The sequence below is a fragment of the Loxodonta africana genome, chromosome 13 (genome assembly GCF_030014295.1).
Source record: "Loxodonta africana isolate mLoxAfr1 chromosome 13, mLoxAfr1.hap2, whole genome shotgun sequence".
NCBI lineage: Eukaryota > Metazoa > Chordata > Mammalia > Proboscidea > Elephantidae > Loxodonta > Loxodonta africana.
This window is the reverse complement of record NC_087354.1, coordinates 59747499-59770283: the sequence shown is the minus strand read 5'-3', so window position 1 is coordinate 59770283 and position 22785 is coordinate 59747499. Positions and strand designations below refer to the sequence as shown.

At 38.9% G+C, this 22785-nt stretch overlaps 1 protein-coding gene across 7 annotated transcripts in view; it reads right to left on the bottom strand.

Moving 5' to 3' along the window:
- The window catches only part of NEDD4 (NEDD4 E3 ubiquitin protein ligase), a 121399-nt gene that overhangs the window by 68208 nt on the left and 30406 nt on the right, over window positions 1-22785 (bottom strand). For 4 of the 7 annotated variants that reach the window (XM_064267522.1, XM_064267520.1, XM_064267519.1 and 1 more), the window contains 2 exons: window positions 9355-9408; window positions 1038-2620 (listed from right to left, as the gene is read on the bottom strand). In XM_064267522.1, coding sequence (XP_064123592.1) covers window positions 1038-2540 — 1503 coding nt within the window. In that variant the 5' untranslated portion in view covers window positions 2541-2620; window positions 9355-9408. The remainder of the gene's footprint in view (window positions 1-1037; window positions 2621-9354; window positions 9409-22785) is intronic. The other 3 variants (XM_010597990.3, XM_010597991.3, XM_064267523.1) reach the window with 1 other exon arrangement.

The window sequence follows — 22785 nt, the reverse complement described above, 5'->3', positions numbered from 1 at the left end:
TAAGCTTACTTTTTGCATACCGACATCCAGAACTGGTTTAGTCACATAATTTTTTAAATGTCCTAGAATCTGGCAAGACCTTCCAAATATAGAAATTCAAAAAATTTAAGTTTGAAACACTTCAGAAAGTCAAATTGTAGCAGGAAATGTTTGGGTTAAGATTCAATTGAGTTAAATTACTAATATAATAAAGCAAAAATATCAAAACAACAAAATTATTAATAAGGTAACTAGAAAATTCTGGGAAATGCCTAGCAATCAAAAAAATTTTTAAGTATAAAATTTAGAATTTAATTCTGTTGAAATATTGAGTTACATTTTAGAAAGCAGTCTAAACTGGTGGCTAAAGAAAAATAGGGTAGAAACAAAATTCCTGTGGTTAAGGGTATATACAAATGCAAACGCTACCTACTCTTCCTCTGTGCTAAGCATGCAACATCATAGTTTTTATCAATGATCTAATAAATACAAACATTTTAGAGAAACATTTCCTCTGTGTTCATTAATAACAAGATCTTCACATCTTTATGTGGGTTTTTATCATTTAGTATTTTAAATAAGCATTTTACATTCTACTTTATTTCATAATGACTAAGGAGGGGAGAAAATTAAATGATCCTTTTCTAAAGTAAGGATAGAATATGAAGTTAGATATGAAAATACCATGTCACTTGAAGGAAAACATATCAAGATAAAATGTTATGAAATAAATTATTGTTCAAAGCTTATTTTAATACTACAGAAATGTTTATGGCTTAAATCACTTAGGAAAGTTTTTTTTTTTCTAATGTATATAATTTTTACATTGGCAAAATAACAAATGGAGTGGAATACTATTAGGGAGTTCCTCAGATTTTCAAATACAAAGTTCATTACTACAAAATACTTGCTAGTTAAGAACCAAGGAATTACGTAAAACTGCTAAGTTATAACTCGACGGCACTGGGTTCTGGGTTAAGTTATAGCAAATTTTAGCCAAATATTTCTTTAAGTTATTCTAGTATAAATTAACATTTACTAAGACCAAGGAAACGTACCTTTCGAGAATGCTTCAAAGAATGAGATGGTTCATCTGTGACATCTCTGTTGCCGTCTCTGGATAAATCACTAACTTTACCTACATTTCCAGTGGCAAACTTTATGTGTAATTGAGATGGTCCCCCCTTGGAACAATTGTGCTTAAGGCTGGATAAACAGGAAACGTTTGGATAAGTTCCTCCCAGTGAAATGCTCCTCTGTAAAGTAGCATGGTTTTTGTTTGTCTGTGAATTTGGTCTTTCCAACTGTCCACTGATATTTATTTGATAATCGGTACTTTGGTTGGGTTGTAGACAAGCAGATGTCCTATGCGTGAGCTTAGTATACTCTGAATCGGAATTTCGGTTCATTTCTGACATCTCTGGTTGACAGTCACCGTTTGCTGCTTCACAATCAAACGTAGTTGCTTTCTGTTGGGTGAAATGCACTGAAACACAAGAATATCCATCGGGTGACTCTTCGCAGACAGTCTGCTTTGGACTATTACTTGAAATAACCATTTTCTTCTGTAACGAGCCCTTTTTGTGAAGTGGCCTTATGTCTCTCCCTTCTCCAGGAGCACAAGTTGTTTTAGATAACCGCAGTCCATTGACAGCCGTTGAAAGAAATCCCTTAGCAGCAGTACCATCTTCAGTGTGCGCAATTTCACTGGGAGAAATAATAAACTGGTGTGAAGTCTGATAGGATCCTTTGCTTGAAAGAGTGCCTGTACTTGTTGGAGAAGTTGGTGGGGTATTTGAAGGACTCCTAGGAAAAACAACTAAGGAGGAACAACGTTTCAGTGGAATTTTGGAGTTCCTGCTCACCGGCAACTTCATAATCTCTATCCCATGGTCCAGGTCATCCTGGACAAAGGGAACTGTGCTCATACTTCTTGAGAAAACATCACATGGAGTAGGGTTCCTGTCTGGCACACTCCTACTGGACGTGGTCTCAGAAGATAAGTTTCCACCAAAAAAAGGATCATCGCTTGGTGGAAAAGTACAGCCACTGCTGTCACTGATGACACTGTTAGTGTACGAGCCTCCACTCGTGATGCTTGTACACGACCCGTAATCACTACCATTGCTGCTGTAAGACCCGTTATCACTGGCTAAAAAGTTACTAAGGCTACCACTACAGACAGCACTCAGTTCATGATCAACCACAGTATTGCTGTCAGTGCCTTCCTTCAAGACACAAGTAAGGGAGGCGTCATTACCATCGGTTAAGACATTGCTAGACTGAAGACATCCACTGTACCTTGCTGGCTGTAGTGAAATCTGTAGACAGCTGCTCTTTTTATTAACATTTTCAGACGATCTTTCCTGAGACTTTACTAAAGGAGCCAGTGCAGCCTGTCGGGGAGTCAGCTTCATCTGAACCACGTTAGACGCTGAAATCCGTGTTGGTCTCCTGAAGCACATGTGAACATTGCTCTCCAAATCATCTCCAGAGCTTTCTGACAAAGGGTAAGTATTGCTTCTTCTGGCTGCAAAGTGCAATCGTAAGCTTTGTGCCATTTGTTCTCATTTCCAAGCATGTTAAGGGCTGAAAGTCATAACAAAGATCTCTGGCCGTAGACAGGCTAGAAGCAGCTGCACTGCATCGAAAGAAAAAATCATTTGTGGTATCTGAAAGAGTCTTAAGCAGCAGCCTTCACCCTTAGTAAAACGCTAGATACCAGATATCACAGAAAGAAAAAGACGACCCAGTCCTGAGAACGACGTTTCCAAAATGTCTTGAATCGCTTGTAGTCAAAACGCCTTCACTCACAAAGCACTTGATTTCCAGCGACCTTTAAGCTCAGCTCAGCTCAGCAGCAGCACACTGACTCAAACACTGCCAACCTTGTTTCAATTATACCTTCTCCAATTTGCATGAGTGAGTAACACAGGAACAACAATCTCCTAGCATTTCAAGCTGAAACAGTATGTTTTCCCTCCAGCTCTACTAAATGCACATTTAACGATTGGAACCACTGTGCCTGTACTTTCTCCGGCCGACTTTGGCCACTAATATTTTTACCCGTAGGTATAGAATTACAGGAAGTTGGTAGGAATGAAACCTCATGTAATTGAGTATCAAATCAAGGATTGAATTTCCAAATAGTTGCCATACTAGGAATCCGGTCAAGTTAATGTAGAAGGGAATATATACAGTTAATTTTTTTACATGGTAAGTTCAAACAGTTCAAAATTTGGAAATACGAAAACTTTGGGGTGAAATAAAACTTTACCATTAAATCAAATAGACAAACAGTTTAGCTTCCAATTGCTAGTTATAAAAGCTGAAACTGTAAGGAACAGAACTACAAAATTAGCATAGTAATACTACTACAAACATTGAGCATGGGACCGAGGGAAAAAAAGTTTAAGAGAAACTGTCACCAAGCATTTTCTCCTGTAATCTTAAGGCCTTTTCCAGCCAAGTAGCACAGTCTTTAAATGATGCCATTTATATTTTGACTATTAAAACTCTGCCAAGAAATAGGCTAAGCAAACATTCCATTAAAAATACATGCAGATTAGGCAGAAAAACTATACGCCCATATAGCTGGAGCACATAGAATATTTTATTCCACTGTCTCTGCAATTCATTCAGCTACGAGAGGGCTGTGGTAAGAAAGAAGTCTAAAAAAGATTTAACACATCAAATAAACATATCTCAGCGCCAATTCTGTTCTGAAGAACTGGAAGAGCCCTTTGCTGGCCCCTGCTGGTGCTTTGAAACCATCCTTCTAGCTGTTAGATATCCCCGAAGAAATACAAGCCACGCTGCATATTTCTTTAGATAAACAAAGTGCATATTTGTTTACATTTTTGAGTACCAAGCACTGCCCCCGAGGTGGAATTACTTACTACTACCGATAAAGCTCCTACCACGGAAAACAGTAGACTGTTTGTCCTCTTAGATGTTGTGATTTTTGTACATATGCTTTTTTTTCTGTTTTGTATTTATTTAACCTTTCATTTATTTTCAGTTTACTAGGTAATAAAAGTTTAATATTTTAATTTTTCCCCCAAATGTCGTTGACCAAGGTTGGTATTCTACTTGAAAGAAACAAATTTATTTTTAAATAATACTCTAGGGTATATTTAAACCCCTTACCTGAATTTTATAGTTGGAACTCCAGTAATAAATATATACTGGCTCATTCATAGGAAAGTGAAAAGTAAAATAGTTCCGTTGTTTATACCACATGGTACTACACCCAAGCTGTATTTTTCTAAGTAAGTTTTTTTCCTAAGCAAAAGCAAACATATAAAACATATACTTGTACCTTGTTTTTTTTTTAAAAAACTGCTTACGATAAATCTGCTTTCAATCACAATTTTCTGAAGAGTGTTTTTAATTAGTTAAGACTTGACAAACTAGAAATATGGGAATTTATTATAGTTCTGACAAGAATGAGATAGTACTATATTTTAGAAAGTGTACAGTAGTTACAAAGTTAGCGATAAAGTTCATGTTATTTTGGTTTCATATAGCCTCCCTTACGATTATACAGACTTCTGCAAATATTCTCCTATCATCCTTTTTCTTTATAGAAGAAACAGTCAGTCTTTTTACTTTGCCTTCAAGTGACTTCAGCTTTCCTTTTTGGGTTAAGTTAGAGGTCTAACGACTCGAAGAACAGATTATTTTTAGACGACTAGTCAAAAGAGATCTAACCACTCGTGTCTCTGGCCTAAAGTGTCCAGTCAATAAGCAAAGCTCCCCTGACAGTTAATATAAAATTATGAACCCATGTATGTGACCAGATGAATGTCTTCTCATTGGTAAGCTTCGCTGTAAGCATTAGTTTCATGTCCCCTAACTAGATTTTAAAGCTTCCAGAATGTGAGGACCACAACTGTACATTTCTTCTGACCTCTTGGGCTCATGTCAGGCAGACTCAGCACTAAAGAACCAGAGAGAAGGCTGAGTGGATGGACGGTCATGCAGTCACTCTGACTGCCCAACACTGCCTTTCAGGTTTTGTGTTATTTTTTTAACTTAAGTTGATCCAGCTGCTACTTGTAAAGAAATATTAAAAAACACTGCAGCTGGATAAGAAGGAGTGATGCTTGAAAATTTTGGAGAAAGGAACCCAGCCAAGGAAAGGTAAGAGAAATACATGCATTTCCTAGAAACCCAGTCTGAGTTTAAATTCTAGAGAGGTTGAACAGCCCGCACTGTGGGCTGAGGTCTGGGATCGTACAGGATCTGTAGAACCATCACAGCAGCTGCCATGTGGAGCCTGGTGAACCTAGGGTAAAACGTAGGCCCTTAGCCCAGCAGCTGCCATGTGGAGCCTGAGGGACCTAGGATAAAATGTAGGCCCTTGCCCCAGCAGCTGCCATGTGGAGCCTGAGGAACCTGGGGTAAAATGTAGGCCCTTACCCCAGTAGCTGCCATGTGGAGCCTAGGGAGCCTGGGGTAAAATGTAGGCCCTTAGCCCAGGAGTTGCCATGTGGAGCCTGGGGAACCTGGGGTAAAATGTAGGCCTTTAGCCCAGCAGTTGCCAAAAGAAAAGCCTCAGCCCTCACTCAGGTAAGAAAGAGCTAGAGAGTAGAAGCTTAGAGGTAGCCCCTTATAGCAGGAACCTATGCAAGGCCTATAGAATTTCATATTCTGGAATTAAAAGGATAATGTCTCAGGATTAGATGGAAGCTTATGGCCCACATTCTGAGATATTTTGGTTATTATTATTTGCACACACAGAAAACAATGTGATTGCATACATGGTGTGGGTGGGCTCTGAGTAACCCTAACCACTGACTAGAGCTTTGAAGGCTAGAGACCATTAAACCTGAGAAGCACAGCATCTCCACTCAAGACAAAGCAGTCTGCTAAATCCTTGGTGGCTAGATGTGTGCATATAGAACTTTAGGTCGGTGAACAGAGGCACCAACTTTTGCACTGGTGGGTAAAATCTTCTTAAAGGCATACCACTCTGAAACATTCCAACACTGTCCACACCACCACCACGACCCACCAAGCCACTATTACAGCTTATAGTTCTCGGTATTAAACTGGCTGAAAAAGAGGTCTATAAGCCACCTCTTTCTCAAAAGCAAATATCAGTTATATTGTAAAACTTTTCCAGATGACAAGAAATGGTTTCTGCTTAGATTTCTAACTGTGCCGTCTCCTTCCATTTCCCAGGAGAATTTGCTAAGAAAAGGATGTGTCCCTAATTTAGCTGTGAACGCTACAGGAGAATAAAGGTAGAATGACATCACAGTGCACAGGCCAGTCACTGCTGGAGAATCACGTCTCACTCCACCAACAGCTATAACCAAAAACCAAACCCGCTGCTGTCAAGTCGATTCCGATTCACAGTGACCCTACTGGACAGAAGAGAACTGCTCCACAGGATTTCCAAGGAGCAGCGGGTGGATTCGAACTGCCGACCTTTTGGTTAGCAGCCGAGTGCTTAACTATAGCCACAGTTTCTATGATATCTCAGTGACCTACACATTTCAATTACCTGCTAGAACTAGCAACAAATCAAAGGACCAGAATGACACACACCACTCTGTTCTAATTGTCTCTTGCTCCCTTTGGCTGGTAAAGTGAGCTTCTTGAGAAAAGTAGCTGTATTTCTAATGCATAGCAGTCATCTAACTCAGTAGGTACACTAAAAGGCAACCTCAGTTAATACAAAAATATGGCATCAGAGAGCCATAAACACATGTATCCACAAATGTTAAATAACACTTCATATTTGTAACATGAATAATTTTCTGAGCGCTTTCATAGCTGCTGTCTCATTTTAAACTTAACAATAAATTTATGATAAGCAGGGCAAATACTGTTATCCCTGATTTTTAAACACGAGAAACTATTTTCAGAGGGACTGAATGACTTGCCCAGGGTTACAAGCTAACATGCCAGAGCAGACGCAGGGTTACAACAGGGCTGCTGACTCCTTGGTGTGGAGATAGACAATATCATGATTAATGCATTTTTTTTTGTTTTTGCTTTTACTTAAAAATTTTTTTTTTTAATTTTTGTTATATTTACCAATCTGGAAACATCCAATTGTTAACATCAGAGTAACTTTTTTTTTTCTTCCAACTCATCAAAAACTAAAAAATCAAACCCTCTGCCATCGAGTCAATTCTGCCTGACTCACAGCAACCCTCTAGGACAGAGTAAAACTGCCTCATAGGGTCTCCAAGGCTGTAATCTTTACAGAAGCACAGTGCCACATCTTTCTCCCACAGAGCAGCTGGTAGGTTAGAACTGCAGACCTTTTGGTTAGCAGCTGAGCACTTAACCACTGTGCCACTAGGCTCCTTTCCAACTAAAGGACACTACTAAATTTATAACAAATGCTCAACAAATGTTAATGTACCAATCAGTAAATGACAAATATCAATTTCAGCAATAAACAGTCAGACCACACTAAAGTTACTGTCAAGAAGGACTAGACAACTATGCAGGCTAGAAAGCTGTGCCTCTTATAGATAACATGCAAAAAACTCAAACAATAAAGCAGTTCACCAACAATTCACCCAAAAATCAGGGAGAAATTCACATCAGTATCAGTAACAACAGGAAAAGTAACACACTAACACCATGACCCGGAGATTCAACTCCAACATAGTGTCTTAGAGATACCCTCGTACATGTGCCTAGAGATAGAGCAAGAAGGTTTAATGATTGATAATAGCAAAAAACTAGAAACAATGCAAGTATCTATTAAGGAGGATAAACACATGAATTACGGTATTATGACATTTGCCTATGACAGAACACTATGCATCACTGAAAACACGTCACCATGGACGAATCTCACAAACATTAAGCAAAAAAGCAAGTCACAGAAGAATGTACTCAGAGTGATACTATTTTTATAAACTCAAAAATATGCAAAAGGAAACAGTATACTAGGGATACAGACATACGTGATAAAAACATTTTGCAAAGCAAATAAATGATAAGCACAAAATTCAGACTAGCAGCTACTTAAAAAGGAAGGAAAGGTCATTCTATTAGGAAGGGGTCAGGGGAGAGTTCAGAGACGTTGGTGGTATTCTAGTTCTTAGTTGAGAAATAAGTACAGATTTTGTCTCATAATTTAAAAAATAAAGATTTATATAACATGCCTTCTTTGTATGTATGATACATTTTATGATTTAAAAATACACTGATACAAAATTTCATCTGGTCCCACCTAGAAGGAAAGTAGATTTGTGCAGACACAAGAAAAAAGAAAGCACTTCCTATTCTATATAAAAAGCAAAACACAGAAAACAAAAAGCTCCACATCTTACCATATTTGGTACCTAATCAACATCTGTCACTCAGCCTTAAAAAAAATTAGATTGCCAGTCATCAATGAAGATCTCCTTGGCAGCAAAAAATCACCTTTGCTTTTTAAGATGCTAATTAATAGATTTTGTTTGCAATATTTCAGTGACTGGTACAGTTATCAAGACAAAAAAGTATATTATGTATTCTAACACTAGAAACAGATGCTTTAAAACCTCCAGTTTCCTTGTTAGCTTAAAAATGAATAAAACTGTTTCTTTTTGGTAATATGTGTAATAAACTGATACATTTTGTCACATAACAGTTCTTATACCTATATGTTCAAATCTGATAAGTTTAAAATGCAAGATGTTAAGAAGAGAGTTTGAAATAGGATCCCAAAGAGACAAAATCTGAAGCGTAGGACTTAAAGGCAGTCTTTAGGAAATAAGCAATTGCAACTCTTATTTTATAAAAATAAAATCAAGCTTTACTTTGCTTTTTTCCTCTATAAGAGCTGGAGATCCCTTAGAGAACTTGATTTGCTCTTTACTTTACCAGTGGAAAGAGGATAGTTCTCTGTAGAAGAGTGCGGATAAGACGGTGGATACAAGTAAACCCAAGAAAAGCCACTGCAGGGAGGAGGCTCCCTGCACCTTGAGCTACAGACCAGGGTCCACAGACAAGTCTGAGGAAAGCCAAGACTAGGGGGCTAGTTTCTCTGCTGTCTGCTGTCATGACAGGCCTTGAATAAGAACATCTACAATCAGCTGACAGTCAGGACAGGTGCTGGGGAGGAGAGTGAAGGATAGAATAGATCACCAAGAAGGAGGAAAACCGTTATCTACGTGACCATTTTCCAGGAGTCTTCCTAACTACCCCAATCACCTTCTAAAGCACAGATTCTCAACACACTTCCCCTTCCTCCTCAACTGACTTATACCCTGACTTCATATTTCACACTAGTACCATATAACTTGGAGCCCTGGTGGCTCAGTGGTTAAGAGCTCGGCTGCTAACCAAAAGGTCAGCAGTTCAAAACCACCAGACGCTCCTTGGAAACTCCGTGGGGCAGTTCTATAGATAACTTACCAATCGGTTTTCATCAAACACTTCAAAAAGAAGCCGGTGCTGCTGAGGGTGTACCTAGGCAAGGAAAACACATTTTTTTAAAAACAAGTGACTATCAGTTCACAGACGCTGAGAAATAAACACGCGGACTTTTTGCTGTTTCTAAATTCCCGTTATTTACGACACATTTTAAATTACATGAAAGTCCTAATGCTAAAACAGACAAGTCAGGTGCCAAGCATTTTCTAACAGTCTTATCAAAACAACAAACACAAAGAAAATCTTTAATGCATTTCTTACACCAGAGGTTAATTTGATGTACAAAAAAGTCTCACACTTAGGTTTATGTTTTATCTTTAAGACACACATATTACACTAATCAATGCAATATTTTAAACTCTGGCTTACATGTCAAAAATATCCACAGCCTTGGTTTTTGGGGGTGCGGAGCCAAGATGGTGGAATAGACAGACGCTTTCGGCGAGCCCTCTTACAACAAAGACCCAAAAAAAACAAGTGAAATGAGTATATTTATGATAAGCTAGGAGCCCTGAACATCAAAGGCAAGGTTAGAAAACGAACTGAGGGGCAGGGGGAGGAAGAGATGGTTCAGAAGCAGAGAGCAGTTACCAGACCTGAATTGCAGGGAGCCCTCAGGCACCATTCCCAGGAGCAGTGGTGGTGGGCTGGTACTAGTGTTTGGCTGCAGTTTCCTCAGGGAGAATCAGCCAGCAACACAGCCTACTCACACCTCCAAAACCAGAGAAGAATGGAGCTTCTGGAAAAAGCTAGGTACTTGTGTGTATTTTACTGCGTTCCCCACACCCCCCCCCCAGCTGGCTTCAGCAGCTGTTCATTTCCCCGGGCCTGAGGTAGGCCCCGTTGAGTGCCTAGAGCAATCCTCCAGGCCATGGAGAAGGAATAAATTTGCAATTGGGGGAAAAGATAATTTGGCAGTTCCACTAACCAGGGGAGCTCAGGACAGAGCAGCTCCTGTCCAGGCATAAATGGTCCGTGGACTTTGAGTACCTTTCCCCTCTGCAACGACTTGTGTGGGCCTATTTCAGGAGAATAGGCCCTTGTTTGCAGACTACAACTGTTTCAGCTGTGCGGTGGAGAGGTGAGTGTTTGATGATCGACACCACTTTCCCTATTAAACAGGGTCCTCACCTATCCACATCAGGGGCCTAAGAACTCGTGGCTCCACTCAGGTCACCCAGCCACCCGTGATATGGGTCTAAGGATAACTGGTACCTCCCAGTCCTTACAACCCAAAACACTGGGTGCCCATGGTCTGTCTGCAGAACCCACCCACCTGTACAATCTAGGGAACAGGGACACGCTTTCCTCAGAGACACTTGCGAAACGATTCTCAGACCACTGCCTTCTTCAGAGCGTGACCTTCTGTTGCAATCAGATACCGGTAACTACACCAATCACCCCTGCCCCTCTAAGACTGTAAGACAGAGCCTGTACCACACACTTGATGATCAGCTACCTGACACCTAAGCTGAATTCATACAAGAAAAATGAATGGACTCCTAGACTGTTATACCTGACAACAGCTCTAGTCATCTGGGGACAGGACGTCAGAGCTCCAAAGATGAAAATTATCAAGTTAGCTCACTCAAGCAACCCACTTAGGAATACCAAACAAAACAAAGCAAGAACTATAATACAGTAAGCAAACATAAAATAAACTAATACAATAACTTATAGATGGCTCAGAGAAAACAGTCAATATGAAGTCATTAAAAGAAACAGACCATGATTGCCTCAGCAAGCTCTCAAAACAAAGAATCAAGGGATCTTCTAGATCAAAGTACCTTCCTGGAATTACCAGAGGCAGAATACAAAAGATTAATATACAGAACCCTACAAGACATCAGGAAGGAAATCAGGCAATACGCAGATCAAGCCAAGGAACACACAGATAAAGCAGATGAAGAAATTAAAAAGGTTCTTCAGGAACATAATGAAAAATTTAAGAAGCTGGAAAAATCCATAGACAGGCAGCAATCAGAAATTCAAAAGATTAGCAATAAAATTACAGAAGTAAACAAGTCGACAGAAAGTCAGAGAAGCAGAATTGAGCAAGTGGAAGGCAGCATTTCTGAACTTGAAGATAAAGCACCTGGCACCAAAATATTAGAAGAAAAATCAGATAAAAGAAATTTAAAAAATGAAGAAACCTTAAGAATCATGTGGGACTCTCTCAAGAAAAATAACCTAAGAGTCATTGGAGTACCAAAACAGGGAGGGATAACAGAAAATACAGGGAGAACTGATTAAGATTTGTTGGCAGAAAACTTTCCTCATATTATGAAAGATGAGAAGATATCTATCCAAGATGCTCATTGAACCCCACATAAGGTAGATCTTAAAAGAAAGTCACCAAGACATATTATAATCAAACTTGCCAAAACCAAAGATAAAGAGAGAATTTTTTTTTTAGGGATAAATGAAAAGTCACCTATAAAGGAGAGTCAATAAGTTCAGACTACTTGGCAGAAGCCAAGCAGACAACAAGGCAATGGGGTGACTTATATAAAGAATTGAAGGAAAAGAACTGCCAACCAAGAATCATATATCCAACAAAACTGTCTCTCAAATATGAACGTGAAATTAGGACATTTCCAGATAAACATAAGTTTAGGGAATTTGTAAAAACCAAACCAAAATTACAAGAAATACTAAAGGGAGTTCTTTGGTTAGAAAATTAATAATATCAAGTATCAACCCAAGACTACAATACTGGGCAGAGCAATCAGATGTCAACCTAGACAGGGAAATCACAAAAATAAATCAAGATTAAAAAAACACTCAAAACAGGGAAACAGTGATGTTATTACATAAAAATTATATAAAAGAAGACATTAAAACAATAAAGAAGGACTAAGAAATGCAGTCATAGATCTTCCATATGGAGAGGAAGACAAAGCAATACAAAGAAATAAAAGGTAGGTTTAAATTTAGGAAAATAGGGGTAAGTAATAAGGTAACCACAAAGGAGACAAACTATACTACACATCAAAATAAAATACAAGAAAAAATAGAGGCTCACCAGAAACAAAATCAACAACAAATATGAGGAAAAGACAATATATAAAGATAATCTACTCAGCACAAAAAATTAAGTGGGAAAAAGAAACTGTCAACAACACACAAAAAAAGACATCAAAATGATAGCACTAAATTCATATGTATCTATAATTATGCTGAATGTAACTGGACTAAATACACCAATAAAGAGACAGAGAGTGGCAGAATGGATTACAAAGCACGACCTGTCTATATGCTGCCTACAAAAGATACACCTTAGACTTAGAGACACAAACAAACTAAAACTCAAAGGACGGAAAAAATATATCAAGCAAACAACAATCAAAAAAGAGCAGGAGTGGCAATATTAATTTCTGACAAAATAGACTTTAAAGTTAAATCCATCAGAAAGGATAAGGAAGGATACTATATAATGATTAAAGGGGCAATATACCAGGAGGATATAACCTTATTAAATATTTATGCACCCAATGACAGGGCTGCAAGATACATAAAACAAACTCTATCAGCATTGAAAAGTGAGACAGACAGCTCCACAATAACAGTAGGAGACTTCAACACACCACTTTCGGTAAAGAACAGGACATCCAGGAAGAAGCTCAGTAAAGACACAGAGGATCTAAATGCCACAATCAACCAACTTGACCTCATAGACATATACAGAACACTCCACCCAACAACAGCTAAGTATACTTTCTTTTCTAGTGCACATCGAACATTCTCTAGATCACATATTAGGTCATAAAGCAAGCCTTAGCAGAATCCAAAACATTGAAATATTACAAAGCATCTTCTCTGACCATAAGGCCATAAAAGTGGAAATCAATAACAGGAAAAGCAGGGAAAAGAAATCAAATACTTGAAAACTAAATAATACCTTGCTCAAAAAAAGAATGGATTATAGAAGACATTAAGGATGGAATAAAGAAATTCAGAGAATCCAATGAGAATGAAGACACTTCCTATCAAGAACGTTTGGGACATAGCGAAAGCAGCGCTCAGAGGTCAATTTATATCAATAAATGCACACATACAAAAGGAAGAAAGGGCCAAAATCAGAGAATTATCCCTACAACTTGAACAAATAGAGAGCAACAAAAGAAACCTTCAGGCACCAGAAGAAGGCAAATAATGAAAATTAGAGCAGAATTAAATGAAATAGAAAACAGAAAAACAATTGAAAGAATTAACAAGACCAAAAGCTGGTTCTCTGAAAAAATTAACAAAACTGATAAAGCATTGGCCAAACTGACAAAAGAAAAACAGGAGAGGAAGTTAATAACCTGAATAAGAAATGAGATAGGTGATAATTACAACAGACCCAAGTGAAATTAAAAGATCATATCAGATTACTATGAAAAATTTTACTCTAACAAATTTGAAAGGCTAGAAGAAATGGATAAATTCCTAGAAACACACTACCTACCTAAACTAATAAAAAAGAGATAGAACAACTACATAGACCCATAACAAAAGAAGAGATTGAAAAGGTAATCAAAAAACTCTCAACAAAAAAAAGCCCTGGCCTGGACAGCTTCACTGCAGAGTTCTACCAAACTTTCAGAGAAGAGTTAACACCACTACTACTAAAGGTATTTCAAAGCATAGAAAATGACGGAATACTCCCAAACTCATTCTATGAAGCCAGCATATCCCTGATACCAAAACCAGGTAAAGACACCACAAAAATAGAAAATTACAGACCTATATCCCTAATGAACTTAGGTGCAAAAATCCTCAACAAAATTTTAGCCAATAGAATTCAACAACATATCAAAAAAATAATTCGCCATGACCAAGTGGGATTCATACCAGGTATGCAGGGGTGGTTCAACACTAGAAAAACAACATAATCCACCACATAAATAAAACAAAAGACAAGAATCACACGATTTTATCAATTGATGCAGAAAAGGCATTTGACAAAGTTCAACACTCATTCATGATAAAAACTCTCAGCAAAATAGGAATAGAAGGAAAATCCCTCAATGTAATAAAGGGCATTTATACACAGCCAATAGCCAACATCATCCTAAATGGAGAGAGCCTGAAAGCATTCCCCTTGAGACTGGGGACCAGACAAGGATGCCCTCTATCACCACTCCTATTCAACATTGTGTTGGAGGTCCTAGCCAGAGCAATTAGGCTAGACAAAGAAATAAAGGGCACCCAGATTGACAAGGAAGAAGTAAAAGTATCTCTTTTTACAGATGACATGATCTTATACACAGAAAACCCTAAGGAATCCTCAAGAAAACTACTGAAACTAATAGAAGACTTCAGCAGAGCATCAGGATACGAGATAAACATAAAAAATCAGTTGGATTCCTCTACATCCACAAAAAGAACACCAAACAGGAAATCACCAAATCAATACCATTTGCAGTAGCCCAAGAAGATAAAATACTTAGGAATAAATCTTACCAGAGATGTAAAAGACTTATACAAAAAATATACAAAACACTTCTGCAAGAAACCAAAAGGGACCTATGTAAGTGGAAAAACATACCTTGCTCACAGATAGGAAGACTTAACATTGTAAAAATGTCTATGCAACCAAAAACGATCTATAGATTTAATACAATTCCGATCCAAATCCCAAGGACATTCTTTAATGAGATGGAGAAACAAATCACCAACTTCAAACGGAAAGGAAATAGGCCCCGGATAAATTAGGCATTACTGAAAAAGAAGAACAAAGTGGAAGGCCTTACTTTACCTGATTTTAGAACCTATTATACTGCCACAGTAGTCAAAACAGCCTGGTACGGGTATGACAACAGATACATGGACCAATGGAACAGAATTGAGAATCCAGACATAAATCCATCCACATATGAGAAGTTGATATTTGACAAAGGCCCCAAAACAGTTAAATGGGGAAAAGACAGTCTTTTTAACAAATGGTGCCAGCATAAGTGGATATCCATCTGCAAAAAAATGAAACAAGACCCATACCTCACTCCATACACAAAAACTAACTCAAAATGAATCAAAGACCTAAATATAAAATCTAAAACAATAAAGATCATGGAAGAAAAAATAGGGACCACGTTAGGAGCCCTAATACAGGGCATAAACAGTATACAAAACGTTATTAAGAATGCAGAAGAAAAACTAGATAACTAGGGGCTCCTAAAAATCAAACACCTATGCTCATCCAAAGACTTCACCAAAAGAGTAAAAAGATTACCTACAGACTGGGAGAAAGTTTTTAGCTATGGCATTTCTGATCAGCGCCTTATCTCTAAAATCTACATGCTACTGCAAAAAGTCAACTACAAAAAGACAGATAACCCAATTAAAAAATGGGCAAAAGATATGAACAGACATTTCACTAAAGAAGACATTCAGGTAGCTGACAGATACTTGAGGAAATGCTCACAATCATTAGCCATTAGAGAAATGCAAATCAAAACTACAATGAGATTCCATCTCACTCCATCAAGGCTCGCATTAATCCAAAAAACACAAAATAATAAACGTTGGAGAGGTTGTGCAGAGACTGGAACACTTACACACTGCTGGTGGGAATGTAAAATGGTGCAACCAGTTTTGAAATCGATCTGGTGCTTCCTTCAAAAGCTAGAAATAGAACTACCATACGATCTAGCAATCCCACTCCCTGGAACATTTATCCTAGAGAAATAAGAGCCTTTACATAAACAGAAATATGCACACCCATGTTCATTGCAGCACCGTTTACAATAGAAAAAAGATGGAAGCAACCAAGGTGCCCACCAACTGATGAATGGATAAATAAATTATGGTATATTCACACAATGGACTACTACGCATCGATAAAGAACAGTGAGGAATCTGTGAAACATAACATGGAGGAATTTGGAAGGCATATGCTGAGTGAAATTAGTCAGTTGCAAAAGGACAAATATTGTATAAGACCACTATTATAAGAACTCGAGAAATAGTTTAAACAGAGAAGAAAATATTCTTTGATGGTTACTAGAGGGGGGAGGGAGGGAGGAAGGGACAGGGGTACTCACTAATTAGATAGTAGATAAGAACTACTTTAGGTGAAGGGAAAGACATCTCACAATACAGGGAAGGTCAGCACAACTGGACTAAAGCAAAAGCAAAGAAGTTTCCTGAATAAACCGAATGCTTCGAAGGCCAGCGTAGCAGGGGCATGGGTTTGGGGACCATGGTTTCAGGGGACATCTAATCAATTGGCATAAGAAAATATTCTGCATCCCACTTTGAAAAGTGGCATCTGGGGTCTTAAATACTAGCAAGCAGCCATCTAAGATGCATGGATGAGTCTCAACCCACCTGGATCAAAGGAGAATGAAGAACACCAAGGACACAAGGTAATTATGAGCCCAAGAGACAGAAAGGGCCACGAGAACCAGAGACTACATCAGCCTGAGACCAGAAGAACTACATGGTGCCCGGCTACAACCAATGACTGCCCTGACAGGGAACACAACAGAGAAACCCTGAGGGAGCAGGAGAACACTGGGATGCAGACCTCTAATTCTCATAAACAGACCAGATTTAATGGTCTGACTGAGACTAGAAGGAACCTGGTGGTCATGGCCGCCAGACCTTCTGCTGGCCTGGGACAGGAACCATTCCCAGAGCCAATTCTTCAGACATGGATTGGACTGGACAATGGGTTGGAGAGGGATTCTGGTGAGGAGTGAGCTTCTTGGATCAGGTGGACACTTGAGTCTATGCTGGCATCCCCTACCTAGAGGGGAGATGAGGAGGTAGAGGGGGTTAGAAGCTGACAAAATGGACATGAAATGAGAGAGTGGAGGGAGGGAGTGGGCTGTCTCATTAGGGGGAGAGCAATTGGGAGTATGTAGCAAGGTGTATGTAAGTTTTTGTGTGAGAGACTGACTTGATTTGTAAACTTTCACTTAAAGCACAATAAAAATTATAAAGAAAAATCATTCTGCATCCCACTTTGGAGAGCGATGTCTGGGGTCTTAAACACTAGCAAGCAGCCATCCAAGATGCATCAATTGGTCTCAACCCACCTGGACCAAAGGAGAATGAAGAACACCAAGAACACAGGGTAATTACGAGCCCAAGAGACAGGAAGGGCCATATAAACCAGAGACTACATCAACCTGATACCAGAAGAACTAGATGCGTGCCCGGCCACATCCAATGACTGCCCTGACAGGGAACACAACAGAGAACCCCTGAGGCAGCAGGACAGCAGTGGGATACAGACCCCAAATTCTCATAAAAAGACTAGACTTAATGGTCTGAGACTAGAAGGACCCTGGTGGTCATGGCCCCCAGACCTTCTGTTAGCCCAGGACAGGAACCATTCCCAGAGCCAGAGCACAATAAAAATTAAGAAAAGAAAAAACATCCACAGCCTTCAGGAAAAAGACCTAAAAGAGTAACTAGGCTATGCAGCTACCTAACCCAATATCCGATTTCCCTTCCTTCTGAGAACATAATCGGAATTTTATCTGTAGCACGGTGCCCAAGGAAACTACACTTCACGGACCATTCTTTTTTTTTTTTAATTGAAGTATAACACATTCACCAAAGTATAAAGTGTGCTGATCTTAAGTGTGCAGTGTGATGAGTGTTTACCTAGGCATACTGTACAATCATCACCCAGATAAGATATCGAACGCTCCCACTCTACTCTATGTGTTGTTTTCTATGTGAACAGTGCCCCTGGAATTGTCCAACATGGAGACCCTGAATATGTCCGTCTATAAACGTTTCTCTTGTAGGTAGGGATAAAGAATGATGCCAACCTAGTAGGAGTTACTGGATGGGACTTGTGGGAGAGCTCTTTAATGGAGGCCAACTCAGCTTCTGCCCTTGGCAATTTTCTTTCCGGCCTGGAACTTGGTGAAGATAGCTGGCAGCCCTGCAGCCATACTGTAACCACGGAGCAACTCAGAGGATAGATGCACCAGTCAAGTGCTAGACAACATGGGGATAGAAAAATAGGTAAGATGATAATCTTTTCTAATAAGGACGTAGAAATTTTGGGGACGAGACGAAACTTGAGCTGAGACTTGATGAATGTGAAGAATTTGAGTCAGAGACCAGCGAGAACATTCAGAGCAATGAAGTCACATGAGCGAAGGCACGGGGGCAGAATGATCTCCTTTAAGGAGATCAGGCTGACAAGAACATTTTTGTTTTAGAGAGTGGTGAGAAAAATTTGGTTAGTTAGCGTACAGCCAGAACTAAGAGCACTGAAATCCAGAAAAGGAGTTAAGGCTTGACTGTGGGGGGGGGGGGGGGGGTGGAGATGGGGGCAGCTATTTTAAAGGAGATGATGTGGGTAGTATGTAAATATTATTTTGTCAGTGGTTCACAGATGAATGGGACTGGGGAGTGACCCTCGAGTCCGTAAGGACTGCAGCTTCAGTAACTCAGGCACTAAGCGATGAGTGCTCTGGCTAGGATGTCCAAGTGAGAACAAGGAGGGAGACATGGCCACGAAAAACATTTTGAGAAAATAAATCAAAAGTATCAGTGTCCGTCAAAGTACTGGCAGACAATGTAGACATTCAATGACTATTGCTAAGGGAAAAAAAACTGTAATGTTTGATCTCATCAGGCTTCTGCTGCCCTGGTTCAGGCTATAATTCATAGCTTCCCAGCAGGGTTCTCCACCTCAGCTACCTTATCTTTCTAATCTGTCCTTCCTATTACAACCAGGATGACTCATCACGATACTACCACCCTGCTCCAAAGCTGTGCCCAAGGGCCTAAGAATAAAGTCCAGATGTCTCAGCATGGCCCGATTCTTCATAAGCTGAGCCCAGTTTGCCCTTCTAGCTGCATTTCCTACAACTGCTCCCTGTTCACACAAATACACTGTACCCTACGCTCTAACCACACCAGGAACAGGCCACTCGCTGCTTTCTGCGTTTCTGATCTGTGCTTCTGTACATACTAAGATCTCTCCACTCGCCACACCTTCTCCAGCTTGACAAGCCCCAATTCTACCCAAGTTCAAGCTCGGCTCAAATGTCGACTTCTCCTTTAAACCGTATTTTCCAGGTCGTTCCTAACCCTCTGTTTTTAAAGCAGTTCACTACACTCTGCCTTTTATTAAAGTTAACTGAGAATATGTGGTATCTTCCCTACCGAATTATAAATACTTATTTAGTGTTATTTTATTTTTTTTTGTATATCGGAGGCACAAAATAAAGCAAAAATACAATTAAAAATGTGCAGTGAGAATTCTATTTCAAAAAGTCAACCTGAACATAAACATTTATCCTCTCTCTCCAGAGATCCTATTAAATGATAGTAACGGAGTTTGTAAAGGTATAAAACCATCACCATCAAGGTAACTATGAGAGTGCCATCAGCAGGGAAGTGATTTCAACAACTCCCTAGTAAGCAGATGAAGCAGGGATGGGAGTGATGAAGCAGGTGGACAAAGCTGAAAACTGTTTAAAAAACAAAACAAAACACAAAGAGTGCTGAAACACAGGAGGCAACGAGCCCTAAGAGAAAACATTTCACACACCATCTCAACACCTGGATGGTATGCGCACACACACACATCATCAAAGATTTTCTCTTTGTGTCTGATTTCAGGTAGAGATTTAACAAAAATGCAAGCATCGGGTTTAATATATAAAATATAAATGGTAACTAAAAATATAACATGTAATTTTTGTATCTTTACGCATTCTATGTGTAGAAGCAACAGATGATTTTTCTACTGTATCACTGTTTGACAACCAGAAGTCACAGACACACAAACAGAAAAACTGCCCCCAAAGGAAAAAGAGATAATTTAGGAAACAAAACACTTCTAAAAACTGTTAAGTAGTATCCTTAGAAATATTTTGTAAGCCTTGCATCCATAAAACAAAACTAGGATGTTATAAGAAGGAAACAGTCGGAGAACACAGAAGGGGTCTTGGAAGTAAAAATGACTTAAAAATAAAAGCAATTTAAGATCCATTTGCAGAAATCTCTCAAAATGTAGAACAAAAAGAAGTTGAAAAAAAATATGAGAAAATAAAAGAGGTTCTTCTGACCAGATTCAGTGACAGAATAAGCCCCAATGCCCTAAAACAGGAGTTGGGAAATCTTCATCTTACAGGGCAAATGTAGTTGCGGGCCAAATCCTAGACCAGGGAAAGATTGATGACAAGGAACTTCCCCTAGAATCAAGGGAGAAAGAAAGTCTTCCTGGGGACCTGGTGCCCAGAATTCCAGCTTCTAGCCTCCTAAACTGTGAGAGAATAACTTTCTGTTTGTTAAAGTCATCCACTTGTGCTATTTCTGTTATAGCAGCACTGTATGACTAAGACACTCCCAAAGGAACAAGCAACACGATGATAAAAGATGATTAAGCAATACCTAGAATTCTATGTAGAGCCAAACTACTGTCAAACATTTGTTGGCTATTTACTCATCTATCTTAGACAGAAGTCAGTTTGAGACATGGATATATAAGCTATTCAGCAAGACAGGAATAATGACCAAAATAACAAAGAGAAACAGTTGACAAACCTATTCCCTCTGGGAAGCAGAAATCAGAAGGGGAGCGATGGGTATCAGTCTGCTTCTTTACATTAAAAGATATATATACATATTAAAAAAAAAAGCCTTTAAAACCACCTTATCTTTAAATTTTGTGTGAATTCTTTCATGAGGTTTTCTTTTTTTAATTATTAAAATAGGAGTAGCTACGGTAACAAAAAACAGAGTTTGCAGGGTCATATTTAAAGGAAAGATGAAAGCAGGAGAAACAAAAATAAAACTATCTGTGACACGCTTTTGGAAAAAAGATAAACAGATGAGGCCACACATGCAAAAAAGGAGAGAAAAAAACTTGCCAGAGGAGTCAATAATTTTTAGAAAAAGAAGAGAGGTATTAATAAGTGTCAGTTATATCCTACTGTGTTTACAAAGAACTGCAATGCTCCTGAAAGTTTTGCTGGTGGTTCTAGAAAAAAAAAATGTAGGTACATTTTATTTTTTTATTCTGCTTTAGGTGAAAGTTCACAGCTCAAGTTAGTTTCTCATACAAAAATTTTTACACACATTGTTATGTGACCCTAATTGCTCTCCCTATAATGTGAAGGCACACTCCCCCTTTCCACCCTGGATTTCCTGTGTCCATCCAACCAGCTTCTGTCCCTTTCTGCCTTCTCATCTCACCTCCGGACAGGAGCTGCCCATTTAGTCTCGAGAATCTACTTGAACTAAGAAGAGTAGGTACATTTTAAAAAAACAGCTTTATTAAGACATAATTCACATATTATACGATTCTCCTATTTAAAGTGACAATTCAGGGGTTTTTAGTATATTCATAGGGTTGTGAATCCATCACCACAATCGATTTTAGAACATTTTCATCACTCCAAAAAGAAACCCTGTACGTTTAGCAGGCATTTCTCATTTCACACGGACCTCCTAGCCCTAGGCAACCACAACTCTACTTCCAGTCTCCACAGACATGCCCCTTCCAGGCATTTCACATAAATGGGTTTATATAATATATGGCCTTTTGCATCTCACTTCTTTCACTTAGCACAATGTTTTCAAGGTTCACCTATGTAGTAGCATGTAAGTATTTCGTTTCTTTTTATTGCCAAATAGTATTCCACTGCATGAATACACCACATTTTATTTATCCATTCATCAGCTGACAGACATGTGGGGTGTTTCCACTTTTTGGCTATTAGGAAAAATGGTAATAAGAACATTTGTGTAAAAGTTTTTGTGTGGGCACGTGTCACAAGAAGAATTAGACAAGAAAGTATTTTTACATGCATAAAGCATTATTTAAATAGAAAGTATCACAGTATTTTTATTTACATGTTATGTTTTTCTACTTTGTTTCTCTAGACACAGTTATTTCTGATGAACAAATAGAAAAATAAATCGCACATACGTGGTCATGGGGGAAAACCCAAACAGTACAAATGGATCTATAAGCCAAAGCCTGTTCCCGTTGAGTCAATTCCTACTCATAGCAAACCTACACTACAGAGTGGAACTGCTATGAGGATTTCCAAGGCTGTCATCTTTATGGAAGCAAACTGCCCCATCTTTCTCCTGCAAAGTGGCTGGTAGGTTTGAACCGCTGACCTTTCAGTTAGCAGCCGAGCACTGTAACCACTGTGCCACCAGAACTCCTTAAAAGGAAATATAGTGAATTATAAATATTTCTCTCACTCTTGTCCCTCCCGCAGAGCAAAACCACGAACTATTTCTGAGATCCTTCCAGAAGTATTTTCTGCAAATACCAGCATATGAGAGATCATTTTTTGTTTCAGTTTTTACACAATGTTCTGCACCTTTGTCTCCTCATTTAACACACTGTGAAATTCGCTAATAATACCTACAGATCCACCTCTTTTTAAACAACTGACTAGAACTTCACTGTATGGATATACCATAACTTACTTA